Here is a 13,793-nt window from a genome sequence, read left to right on the forward strand (position 1 = left end):
TGGTACACATACTACTGGAGCGTCCTCTACTTAATGCATATGCAATCAGTGGTCCTTGCTGAGTTATCAAGAAACTAACTAGATGAGTGGTTGCTGTTGTAGCGAATAAACTTAATAAATTTTCAAAAATTTTGATACATCTCACCCTATCCGCAAATCCTTAATTGATTTCTAAGCATAGCAGTTTAATTGCTTAGATCAGATCCCATGTTGGCTTCTCCAATGCATGAGAAATCATGCTATGTGATTTATATGTTTGGATGCCATTGATGAGATTATGTCCAAACAGTGTTTTTTGTTGTGGTTGGGTAATTTTTCTGACAAGGGCCAGGTGCTTCCACAATTTTTCCAGCAAAAGAAAACTGTTCGAATATAATTTGCCTCTTAATAGATGATGAAACGTTTAAATGATGAAGAAATATAACGTCATCAAACGGAAACGTCATAATTTACCGTTTGGCAAATAATGAAACTGTTCAAACCAGCTTGTAAAAAGTCTGACCAGGCTCTTTTTCGAGCCTGGTCAAAATTAATTTTCTCATTTTGTGTTAAGTGAGATATTTTATTGAAATCATCATGAAAAAGAAACTTTACTTTGTGAGCAATTTTTGTTGTAAATACAACAAAGAAAAAATAACATAAGAATAATAGTAATATGCTGTATTCAATGGTAAAAGAATATTTTTATTACAAGTCCGAGACTGAAATAATCTGGCAACAGTTAAGAGTTGGATTCTGCTAAACCTCTGATAATGAGAGGATTTAATAAACGATTGGGCTGAGAATAACCATGCGAGCATTGAATTAATCATGATTTTGGTTTGGATATGAGTACATATAACACATTAACGTAATGGACCTAAGGTGTCGATTGGTTTGCCAGTATGAAATGTTCAAATAATGCTAATAACATGCAACACTGACTGAAAGTACTCAATTTCGATTGGAATCATAAAAATTCAATATATCTATGAAAATTGAAACATAGAATCCAGCAATAACACACAAAACAGTACAACACACAAAAAAAAGAATTTCATTTCTATTTTTCCTATTTAATTGAGTTGAGCATGAAATTGAATAATTCCTGTAAGAGGATGGGCGCCCTGGAAGTATTCGTACCAAGATGACGCACAACCTGAACAACCCTAACCTGGTACACTTACTATGTTCAGGTTGTGCGACATCTTGGTACGAATACTTCAGGAGTACCTAAGGACGTCTAATCAAGAGCGTCATTCAGACATTTATCCACAAACAGAAAATACAACAAAACAAACAAATCAGTTGTAATACTGTTGAAATATGTACTCAAATCAATATGTTATTGAAAGTACAGAACTTCAATATATCCCCAAAAACAAAAGATTGAAACATACAATACATATTTAGCAACAACAGACAGGATAGTACAACACACAAAACAGACTTTCTTTTATATTTTTCATGTCCAAGTTTATCCGAGTTAAGCACGAACTTTGGTGCTCCCGAATTATGTGTAGCAAGATGGCGCACAACCTGAACATAGTATGTGTACCCGGTTACGTTTCAAGTTGTGCGTCATCTTGATACACTTGCTTCCGGAGCGCCCAAAATTGAATAATTTAATTACAGCGACCTTTGATCAAGAGCGTCATTCAAGGCACTTATCTAGAAAGTGGAAGACAAATTAGTTGTAAAGGACAAGACAAAATGATGAAAACAAACAGGAAAATTTCACAATATCATATAGTTCGAGATTTACAGAAGTATTAGTGCTCGATTTTATCAAAAATATTCATGATTCAATGCCAAATATTGATTGAATGAATACGGTAAGTTATATTTTTAGAGAGTTGTAAAAAGATTGTAGTTTTTATGGAAAGATTCTGTACCAGAGTTTTATTGACAACAATATTGGGTGTGTGCTATATTTACTTTGACACAGGTATGCGCATGTTAATGTCAAAGCCAAAATTTGACGACTTGCCTAAAACAGTGGTTCTCAAACTTTTTAAGCCGCACCCTCTTTTAGAATTAGGATTTAGAAAAACTAGCTAACAATGAGCTACAATACAAATACCAGATAAGGAAGCGAAAGTACCGGTATGTGTTATTCAAAAAACATGTTGAAATATATAGAAGGAGTGTAATTATCCAGAATAAGGCGAACAGGATCAAATCTAACAAATAATTAGATTTTTAATCATCTTCACGCCCTCGCAAAAAATTGTCTGCACCCACCTTGTGGAGTGTGCCCCACCGTTTGAGAACCACTGGTCTAGAAATCTGAAATGAATGTATTATAGAATTTCTAGTTCAACCAGTTCCTTTAAAATAGTTTGGGATTTCTTTTTAGGCTGATTAAGTCTGCATGGAGAAATATTAGAAAACGGATGGATTTCAGCCCCCGAATCTATTCCATGCTAAGATTGAGATTAAACTCAATTGATAAAGTATAACAATGTGATGATTTCTAGATACAACAGCAAAAAATATGATAAATAAAAAATAATAGTAAAAAATTTTAGGCACTAATATGGTTTATTTCTTCAGCAAAAATAATTTTAGAAAAGTGATGAAAAGTTTGTTAAGGATTCTAATTTTGTTTTTTGATCGAGTCTAGTAGAATTATTTTTCTAATTTTGATTTTCTATGTATTTTTCAAAATAATTTTTGCTGAAATTCGTTTTCCATATACTATGTACATAAAAATAAAAACAGGCACGAGACAAAAATATTAAAATACTCGATTTATCGTTGGCCTTTTTATGCTGATTTTCATATATGCTGGAGGGAATAGATATTCTTCAATAAGGTGATACAGGTATGTAGGTAACCAACATTGCAATGAAGTATCAAACTAATTTTAACTATTCAATTCTAAACTATTAAAACAATTACCGTATTACACATTTTTGGATCCCTTTATGTGTATTTACCAAGTTTATCTGGGAATAGCTAAAAAATTAAACTTTTGCGGAAATTTATCATTAAAGTCACTTTTATACATATTCAGAGTAGACTTATATTATAATTTCTGAAATTAAGTCTACAAATATGCATTTTAACAATGTTGTTATGAAAGTAATTCAACCTCCAAATATCTTATAACAACAACATAGTGCAGAATTTTGGTCCAAATAATGATCTGTGTAATGAATGGACATAGAGATTGTAATTGCATTGTTTAGAAGTAAGTGAGGTTCGCTGATGGAGCAATAATTGTTAAATAAATCATTGAAAACTTGGCACCTTAATTTGCAAAATGGGAACACTGTGTTTACTTCTGTTTTTTCTTTTCTTGTTTTCTAGTTTTATTGATTCAATATGGCAACCTTCAAAGTGTACTTCATTGCAATATCATTATCATCTATGGTTGTTCATTACATGTTTGAATCTAAAGTACTTTTGCACAGACTTGGCATCTACTGACTCTTGTTCGAAGGTTGCCAGCTTTTAGAGTCTCTTTTTTAGGTGAAGTAAATTGCTCTTCCTTGCTGATTGTCGTCAGCCAATATGAAAATTGGTTATTGTAGAAAAAGCAATGTCCTCGAGCACCATTACACTCTATGAACGGTGTTGCTCGGAAATCTTCTAGGCAAGAACCTGGACTTGATAGCGACTGACCACTTCCATCTGCTCCTGATGCTGTGTGCTGTAGTTCAAAAAATTAAAACATGACTTTTTGAAATCTGCCATTGTACAAAAAATTCAGGAAGTTACAAAAACTTCAAATGTATGTATGTATTCAGATGGATCTTTAATGAAGTATATTTTACATTAAGTTCTATTTAGACAGATTTAGATTGGTAGTCAACATCAATCACCTCATTTTTATAAAATAATACGATTGAACCCATATTCAGAAATTTATATTTGCTGGCGACTGCCATAACAAAGTAGCTCTATACGTCAATTACCACTAGTTTGGATCTTTGAGTAGGGGATAAAAAAAAAATACAACAAAATGGAAGTTTAAAAGACAATTGAAATAACGATTATACATAATTTGTACTTACCATTAAAAAACTGTATCCAAACCAAAGTCCTTTCCATCCATTTGGGCAATCAGGTATCATATCACTCTGACTATGGAACGCCATTGCTATTGATTGTGATTCACAAACTGTGCATCTGCTGACGTACTCTTCAAGCTAAAAATGTAATTTCAAGTTTTATAGAATCTGTTTGATTTCATGTTATGGGTATTACATGTTTATACGCATGTCCTATTAATAACTTGAACCCTAAACACATTCATCTGACTAAATCTATCTCATCAAATTGAAGCTTCAAGCAAAGAATAATACTTGTTCAGTGTCAAATAAGGTTCAAGTATAACAGCTTTGTATGTACCGTGTCTCCTTACTCATACCAATATCCTGTTGTAAATTATTATAATTTTCTTCTTATATAATCTTCCAACAGGAAGACACATTTGTCTATTTGAAACTGAATATTCTATATGCAGATTTAGAGTCCCAACTATCATTTAACCTACCAGGTTAAATTACCATCGGCAAGTTATAGAAATAACTAAAATATGTATGTTTAATCACAGTGAATTTGTTTAAAGGATTCATTTATTTATGAGCAACAATTTTGATTTTTGTTCAAACAAAATATGCATATTTCTAGGATGTAAATAATTTAGAAATATAGAATTAAAAATTGCTGCTGTGTGGCCCTCTTAGGGGCCATAGGCCCCAGGTTGGGAACCACTGGTCTAGCTCATCATCGACAAAATTTCCTGAAAAAAATTAGTTCAAAAACTTACCCCAGTTTCCACGGGCATCATAGGTATCGGTAATGTTGTTGCAAGCCAGTATGATTTATCATTTCTGCTGGCATAATTGCAAACTTCATTCACATTGCAATACAAGAATGGCATTGTGTTGAAACGACGAAGACACGACCCTGTTGAACCTGAAAATTGGAAAGTGATTATAAAAAAGTAAAGACTTTCGTATTCTGACTTTTCATTTATTTTTATACGACATATTTATGTCTTTTGCTCTGTCTCGGCTCGGTGGTGCTGCACATCATGCTAAGTATTAGTAATACGCTCGCCACAGTGCCTATGATTATCCTTTGTGTGTTTGCGGTTTAATTATGTGCGAGAGGATTGCTGGACTCTTCGCCATTGTAGGGTGCTTCATCCGTTTTTTATGTTCATATTAATATTAGAAATCATTTTTTTGTGTCATTCTATGATTTCACTAGATTGAATCAACCCTTAGATGTGATGCATGAGGATGCATTTTCAATAAATCATTTTTTGTGTGATTCTATGATTTCACTAGATTGAATCAACCCTTAGATGCGATGCATTAGGATGCATTTTCAATAAACTATGACCCATTTATCTGTGAAGATCATAATATTATCAAAAAATAAGTCTATGGGCAAGGTACATATTCACTTGGCTAACACAAACAGTCCACGAAGTCTTAATAGAACTAAAATAAGGAAAATCGGAATAAAATTATGGCCTAACCCTAACCTGGTACACACACTACAAGAGTAGCATAATAACAATTCCACAAGACAAAACGAACCTAAGTCTTGTCCATGAGCTCGTTCACTTCCGGACAGATACAGCATACTGAACCCAGACCACAGTTTAGAAGTTCCACCGGGACATGTTGGAACATCAACCGTTTGACTATGTCGAACTATTAAATGACCAGCAGGCCTGAATTTTCCTGGTTTTCCAGTTCTTCCCTTTGTTCCTCGTGCTCCATCAAGTCCTGTGTTGTGAAAATTAAAAAAATTGTGAGGTTTTCAATATAAATAGTTGTTAATACACTATTTATTAACGATCTATCTATTTTAATGCTTTTCTCTTAACAGAGTTCCACACAAGCATTAGGACATTGAATGTATCTTGGTTGCAAGTCTCTGAACCAGAGTTAAGTCGGGTCTTGGGTCATCCAGCAAAGTTTGAATTTGAAATTTTAAAGTTTTCAAAAATTGTTAGAGGTATATATCAGAGATTTGGAGTGTAAATAAATATGTTACTCTCTCGTTCACATCTATCTTAGGTTGAGCTTATTATTATGTGAAATATCTGACAAGTATTTGCAAAGTGCTTTGTCAACTCAAATAACAGTAGGATTCTTCAAATTTTGTAATAGATACAATATGGCAATATGCAAAGTCATTGGCGTATGCAGATAATAACAAGCATTGTGGAGAAGTAGACTCATATATCATTCGAATCCAAAAGTGAGTCAGTCGGTCATCGAGTCTTCCAGTGAGCTGATGACAGGTCACAGTCATTCCATTTAGATTACTCATGTTACTCATGTTACAAGTCTTTGATGAAAAGTGACTGGAAACCAACTCGAGTTGAGTCAATGTAAATAGTCAAATAATAACTAAGTTGCTCTGAACAATTTGTGATTCTATCAAAAAGCATGTCCAAGTCATTTGTACAAATCAATATTTCATATAAAAAATCCATGATGCTCTCATTTTAATTTTTCAAATGAACAGAATATTATTTTTATCCCTGACACAAACTTACCAGCTGGTCCTTGTGGTCCAGTCAATCCTGTGGGTCCATCGCTTCCTCTTTCTCCTCTTGGCCCCGGTATTCCATTGATTCCATTTCTGCCTGGAATACCTGGCTCTCCCTGTGAAAGAAATGTTTGATTTTTCATCTAGTTACTAAGATAGGATTTTCATATTTATCCTGGATGAGAGGAAAAGATATAACACGACTAATCCATATGACATACCACTGCCAGTTAGTTTCGACCAGTTACCAGTCAATGTCTATTATAAGATTAGTTAGCCAGTTATCTGTTCCTGATGGTAGAGGAAGCTATAAGCGACTAGCAGTTGCGTAAACCACATTTTGGCGCTGAGGTGTCCAGAAATACATAATTAACTCTCACAGGATTCGAGGCAGCGAATCCACACAAAGTAATCTGTGGTGTGATGTCAACGATTGAGGTTCATTCCATATATCTGTAAGCTTCTCTGTTGTCATATACTTATTATTAAACCTACCTTAAATCCTTCGATACCGCTGGGTCCAGGTTCCCCTTCCAATCCCATTAAACCTGGCAACCCTCGTCGTCCTTTTTCTCCTTTTGGACCAGGAGGAACATTTTCTGGTTCTAGTGATCGACCTGGTGGTCCTGCGTCACCTCGTTCTCCTGGTCTGCCAGGGAATCCTGGTCTTCCAATTTGTCCTTGCAATCCTGCATTTCCTTTTGCACCGTCTGGACCTTGAATTCCAGTGAGACCTGACATTCCTTTCATGCCTGAGTAACAGATATGAATAAATTGAGAAAACAGTGTTGTCACCTTAATTGGGAAAACATCACACTTTAGAAAACTATGTATTCTTGCATTTATGGCTCCTCTACTTATTCCACAGAACATCTATCTACACAAAATTGATAAAAATTATGTTCGAATGAAAAAAAAAATATTAATAAAAGATTAGATATATCCAGTGTTGCGGTATAATCTCTCAAATACAAATTTGCAAGTGCTTAGAGTAAAAGTTTCTGAAATCACAGGGATCTACATTTTTAATACCACAGAGTCAGTTAAGATACATGATACCTCGAAATTAAACAAATTTGTTATTTGGCTCTGGGTGGAAAACAGCAAGCAAAAACTCCCATTCTCTGCTTTACTTGTTTGAAGGGTAATAAACAATATTTTGCTGATATGTCATTATATTTTTTGCATTAAAGATTCAGAACACAAGATATATTATTGGGTACTCCTCAAGTATGCGTACCAAGATGACGGACACTTGGCTGGTCTTCGAACTGGTAATAGAACTAAACTAAGGTAAATTGGAATAAAATTATGGCCAATTCTAACCTGGTACACACACTACGTTCTGTTGTCTGCCATCTTGATAAGCATACTTCAGGATTACCGTACCTAATATTGTATGGTCACGTATGAAATGTTTTAATGTCAAGCAACCTGTTGGGATTATTTTAGTATTCATTTAATTATACCTTTGTCTCCTCTCTCTCCAATATCTCCAGGAGATCCACTTTCTCCAGGTGAACCCGGGCGTCCATCTCTTCCTGGAAGTCCAGGATTACCATTCATTCCCCTCATTCCTCTTTCTCCTGCGTCTCCAGGCAATCCTATTTCTCCTTCTGGGCCAGGCGGGCCTAAAAGATGAAAATGTTGGTGTGATCTTGTCAAATATGCATAATAGAAATAAATACAATTGTTAGAGTGAATTTAAGATTTATCAGAATGAACGAGGTATTCGCTATGTAAAAACTGACTTTGACTCTGACAATATATTGAATAATTGTTTGGTTGGTAACAGTTACCACATTCATTTGCTTGTTGGAAATCAAATATTGCTTGTTATTGAAATACAACTAGCTAAATAAACCTTTTATTATAGGCACACATTGGCTATTCTTTGTAAATTATGAAAGGAATAAATTGATTACCTGGTGGTCCGGGCAATCCTTGCCTTCCATTAAATCCTGGTTCACCTTTTTCACCTGGAAAACCCGGCAACCCTGCCTCACCAGGGAAACCTTGTCTTCCTCCTAATCCAGGAAGTCCTGCAATACAAAAGTATTTTAGTAATGAGTTAAAATCAGTAATGATAAATAAAAAGTGGGGTATAATTTTCAAATTTATCCAGGCAAAGAGGAAAAGCGATAAGACGGCATAAGGATACGGCATACCATGGCCTTTTGTCTGGTTACCAGTCCATTATGGCATGGGATTAGTTAACCAGTTTTTATTTGTTCCAGATGCATGGACTTGATGATAGAGGAAGCCGTAACAAAATAATGCTAATGTAAACTATCCTACACGCTTAGGACATATTTACCTCCCACAGGATTCGAACCTGTTAACCCACACAGGTAATCAGATTTCCAATGGCACAACCTTAGTTAGTTGCTAATTAAACATTTTGAACAGTACGGAAAGAGAACATATAGGGATGTAAAATGTAAGGCACATACCAACATCACCCCGATCTCCTTGACGTCCCTGAGACCCAGATAACCCAGGTAATCCACTTTCTCCTGGTGGTCCTTGTAGTCCTAAAAATTTAATACCAACTGTGTTATTGTCAAGTGTAGGTATAAATCTAAAATATGAATTGTGACCTGGACTAAATGCAATCAAATACTGGGTGTCCTAAAATAAATGAAACTCACGAAATTGGTGATCGAATTAATAGGTTTCATTAATTTTGGAACACCCTGCATTGATTTGTCTTCAAGAATTGAACTTTTTAGATAAGATATGTTGTTGCTTTTTTTATCACAGTATGACGTCACTGAACAAGTTCCAAAAATTAAAAATCTAACGCAATATTTTTGTTCATAATTTACAAACAATAACAAGATATATAAGGAATAAAAAAATGTCTGTAAAACATGAAATATCTCATGTATTTATTTCTTATATTACATCTCACTAAGTTGTTTCCCTGACAAAATTGACTTGATTTTTTTTTTCAATTGCTTTCTACAAATATCTCTGTCACAATAATAACCCATTATTAACTATTATTGTACCAGAATGAGATTTTCATTTTATTCCATAAGACAGCTTAACCATGAGGTAAACAACAATTTCGCATATAGTTAACAGTCAAGGACGGTTATGTAAACAGGTAATCAGTTATCCATTTCAGATGTATGAACGTAATCAGTAAATTGTGATTTGTGACTCTTTTATCGCAGACTTCTTCTACCAACCTGGTAAACCAATGCTTCCAGCTGGTCCAGGAACGTCAGAGAACCCTGGGCGTCCTTTTGGTCCGTTTGTTCCATCCGTTCCATCTAGTCCATCCAGACCAGGAATACCTGCATCACCTATGGTGGGAACAGCAAAATATTGATAAATTGAGCTCAGATATGGCTAGAAAAAGTCTGTTTAGAACTCAAGATTTTAGGAGAATCAAAAACAGGATGGAAGATTTGGAACAAAAATTGTCCAATTGAGAGAATAATTCAAAATTAGGATCATCACATTTAGGTGAATACATAAGCACTTGCTTATGTATAGTATTTTAATGATAAAAGTAGCATTTGCAGTGCTCAGTAACCAGCGATGAAATGGCAAATCAGTAGATTAATGATTTGAATCAACATCTAACATACTGAAACATACTGATTGCCAAACAAACCACACAAACTCAATGATATACAATATGCTCACAAGCTTGCAGCATATGTCACGTTCTAATAACTTATTTTTCATGATATATGAATCATGAATGAATTTTGACACAAAATGCTCAGGTCATATTCTGTACAACCAAAATACACAAGTATTTTTAAACTTTTGATTGAATATATAACAAAATTTGTAATTTGAGGTTGACGCCATTTACCTTTTTCTCCTTTCGTCCCAGTAGGTCCTGACAAACCAGTTCTTCCATTCAATCCATCAATTCCATTTCTACCTGGAAATCCTACCATTCCCTTTTCACCTGGAGTGCCTGCATTAGATTGAAAAATATTGAGTTGTTTTTGCAGTCCGTATTACGACCCTTTACTCAACATTTGATTTGATTGAGATACATGATAAAATTCATGATTTATCCTGTCCAGAAGTCACAAAAACCTGGCATCACAATACAAAAACAGCTCCGCACATTTTATTAACAACCAACCTCAGGTCTTTCAATATTGCTTTTAACCAGATAACAGCAAAGAGTATAATTAATTACCTGGAGGGCCAGTGAATCCTCTATCTCCTCTAATGCCCCTGGTACCAGGCATACCAGGTATACCAACGATACCAGACAGACCTGGTCTTCCCTTTGTACCTTTATCCCCGTTCATTCCATTGAGTCCGTCTAGTCCTGCCAGACCTGGTGAACCTTCCGGCCCATCTCTGCCCGGCTGACCTGCGTATATATCATGAAATAGTGATCTTAGTTGAACTATAATGCAAATCAAAGTTTTTTGTTTGGGTTCCAGTCTAGGCCTATTATTGGAATATCTAACCCAGTGGTTTCCAATCAGGGTGCCGTGGCACATTAGTGTGCCACAAAAAGATTTTGCTGTACCGCGAAGACAGTTTTGAAATTATTGCAAGTGATTCCAATCCCTTGAATTCCACAAGAATTACCCATGGCTCTTGCTAACAAACAGAAACGACAAAATAGAGGAGTCGTATTCCAGGTATTTTGGTATTGTTTTAATTCTAAGTTTTGCATAATGCGCGCCAACACTGTTTTGTAAGATTGAAAATATCAAACAGGGTAAACAAATTATTGCGCAATTTTTTTTCTAAATTTGACCAAGGAATTATTATTTGACTAGTAGAATTGCCATTATTGACGATTTATTGAATTATCATGAAATAGAGGTTATAGTATTTCTCTGAGGACGAGATGTTGATATAATAGTTGAAAAATATTGTGAATCAAAGCATTTCATTTGGGTTTCAGTCTAGGCTGATCATTGTAATATCTAAACCAGATGAATGATTCAAATGCATTGACATAGATAACAACATTTATCATATATTTAGAAACTTACTAAAAGAGGTAATTTTGATATTAAACATAGGCTTTAAAGTTAGATCAGGACTTACAGACAGCATTACCTACACAACTTTTTATCTTAGTATTAAATTGTGAATCTTTTCCACTACAACGCTTCAAAATTACGGGAGTCCGGAGTCCAGACTTCCCAGAAAATATATTTCACTGTGTGACTAATTATATTTTCATTTCATTATATATTCATTTCCCACAACTTTGAGGTTTTAGAGATCCAAATGAATCCAAGTTTAATAATCGGAATTCGCGAACACAGACTGTGGTCTACCAGTTGAATAGTCTTACTTTATAATATAAGCAATCTCCGTGGTCAAAAATGATGTTTTTCAAACAGTATCCAGTTTAGTTCAGATTATGAAAAAATGTTACCTGTTTCTCCAGAAGGACCAGGCAATCCATTTGGTCCAGGTCTACCAACATCGCCCTTTTCCCCTGATTCTCCAATCAAACCCGGCAACCCTGGTTCTCCAGTTTCTCCGTCTTCGCCATTCAATCCATCCAATCCAGGTCTTCCTGGCAATCCACCGGTTGATGGTCCTGCTTCACCTGGTTCTCCTTTTTTACCCGGATCGCCTTCTTCACCTTTCTTACCAGTCATACCAATCATTCCTGAAATATGTTTATAAAGTGTTTCCAGAATAAATTTTTATGTTGAGAAAATAGGGAAATATTTTTGAACATCTAATTCAATGTAAATAAGAATAATATGATCTCTCTCTATTTTTTAATGCAGAGGTTGGCAGGGAAATGACATGTGCTTTCCCTTAAACCAGTGGTGTGCAACCTTTTTTTATTCGCGGGCCAAATACAAGTAACTGGGTGAAGCCGCGGGCCGCACCTTTATTTAATTTAGGCTTTCTGGTAGTTGCAAGCACAAAAATTGCCTATATTTGCTATTGATCTTACAGCATTATTAGGGGTTCTTGCAGAAAAAAGTAGATTTAAAACGCATAAACTTCTGAAGAAACCGCTATTTAAATTTTTTGTCCCACCGACTTCTAACGAATGCAGTGAGAAACACGTTTTTGTAATTAGTTTTTTTGAATTAAAAGTTAAGTTTTTCAAAATGCTACATATGGGTCTGAAAAAAATATTCTATCAATCAAAACAAAAAATATTGTCGACAGTTCTAATTGTAAAATATTATTGATAGAAAGACAACCACAAAACAATTTAAAAAAAAAAACATAATTAACTGGCAAAAAGTTTGAGGTAACAGGCTGGGTGGTGACGATAAGGTCATCAGATTTGTATACTGAAAGTGCTTCAGGTGGTATTTCACATTTGCAAGCCCTCATTCATAATCATAAATAAATATTGAAAATGGAGTTATTTTCAATACACCATGTGAAATCATTTGGGATGGTTTAATCCTAATTATAAAAATAAATGAACCAGATTTTGTCAAATCATATTGCAAAACAGAATAAGAAATCGAAAGTAAAGAGATTACTTATCCAATGTGCTCAGACAATTAAGAAAATTCAATTAAATCAAACCTTCTAGAGTAGTGATTCCCAAAACGCGGCCCAAGGGCCAATTACAGCTCGCGAAACGATTTAATATGTCTCGACGAACTTAGGTGAAATAGCTTAAGCCATTGTTTTTTTTGGTTTTTGCGATCTAGATACGACCAATTGTTACTATCATTATCCAAGTATCACAGTTTAAGCATGTGTAAATTCGTAAGAATTCAATTATACGGCCATCTCAATTACACGTACTGATACATGTATTGGCTTGTTGCGAGCGCTCGCTTCCTCTGGCCCGCGAATATCCTTCCACTTCTCATTTTGGCCCCTAGTCAATCAACTTTGGGAACCACTGTGCAAGAGGCTGAAAATATTACCTGGTAGTCCTGGTAAACCTCTCTCCCCTGGCGCACCAGGTTCTCCATGTTTGGATGCCATTAATTGTCCAACAATAGTCACATTCAAAGCTTCACCTGGTTGACCTTTTTCACCTTTAGGACCATTACTACCGACGTCGCCTGGAAAGTGAGAAAGGAAGGATGCTAGTTCATGAATAGTTTAATTTGGGAGATACAATTGTCTAACGGTAAAGCATTGATCTTAACCGTGTTTGCATCGAAGAGTATATATCGTGGGTTTGAATCCTATGCCCACTACCTCACACAGGGCAGAATAAATTGAGAATGTTGAGGTGTAAGTGTTTTTTTACCCTGTCTGGGTTCGCAGGTTCAAATCCTGTGGGGGATATTTATGTGCAAGAGGATTGCTGGATTCCCCGTCGTTGTAAGGTAGTTCACGTAATC

The 13,793-nt window shown here is 35.1% G+C and overlaps 1 protein-coding gene across 1 annotated transcript in view; it reads right to left on the minus strand.

Annotated features, from left to right (window-relative positions):
* Positions 1-645: 645 nt before the first annotated feature.
* LOC120328573 (uncharacterized) overlaps positions 646-13,793 on the minus strand; it is a 46,160-nt gene continuing 33,012 nt past the window's right edge. Inside the window, exons 23-36 of the mRNA XM_039395101.2 lie at positions 13,368-13,508; positions 11,888-12,127; positions 10,679-10,858; positions 10,340-10,447; positions 9,702-9,818; positions 8,958-9,038; positions 8,430-8,546; positions 7,974-8,135; positions 7,000-7,256; positions 6,512-6,620; positions 5,541-5,732; positions 4,760-4,908; positions 4,002-4,136; positions 646-3,637 (exon numbers count right to left, since the gene is read on the minus strand). Of these exons, the coding sequence (XP_039251035.2) occupies positions 3,380-3,637; positions 4,002-4,136; positions 4,760-4,908; positions 5,541-5,732; positions 6,512-6,620; positions 7,000-7,256; positions 7,974-8,135; positions 8,430-8,546; positions 8,958-9,038; positions 9,702-9,818; positions 10,340-10,447; positions 10,679-10,858; positions 11,888-12,127; positions 13,368-13,508 (2,246 nt within the window). The 3' untranslated portion in view covers positions 646-3,379. The remainder of the gene's footprint in view (positions 3,638-4,001; positions 4,137-4,759; positions 4,909-5,540; positions 5,733-6,511; positions 6,621-6,999; positions 7,257-7,973; positions 8,136-8,429; positions 8,547-8,957; positions 9,039-9,701; positions 9,819-10,339; positions 10,448-10,678; positions 10,859-11,887; positions 12,128-13,367; positions 13,509-13,793) is intronic.

Source organism: Styela clava, chromosome 7, assembly GCF_964204865.1.
Source record: "Styela clava chromosome 7, kaStyClav1.hap1.2, whole genome shotgun sequence".
Classification (NCBI taxonomy): Eukaryota; Metazoa; Chordata; class Ascidiacea; order Stolidobranchia; family Styelidae; genus Styela; species Styela clava.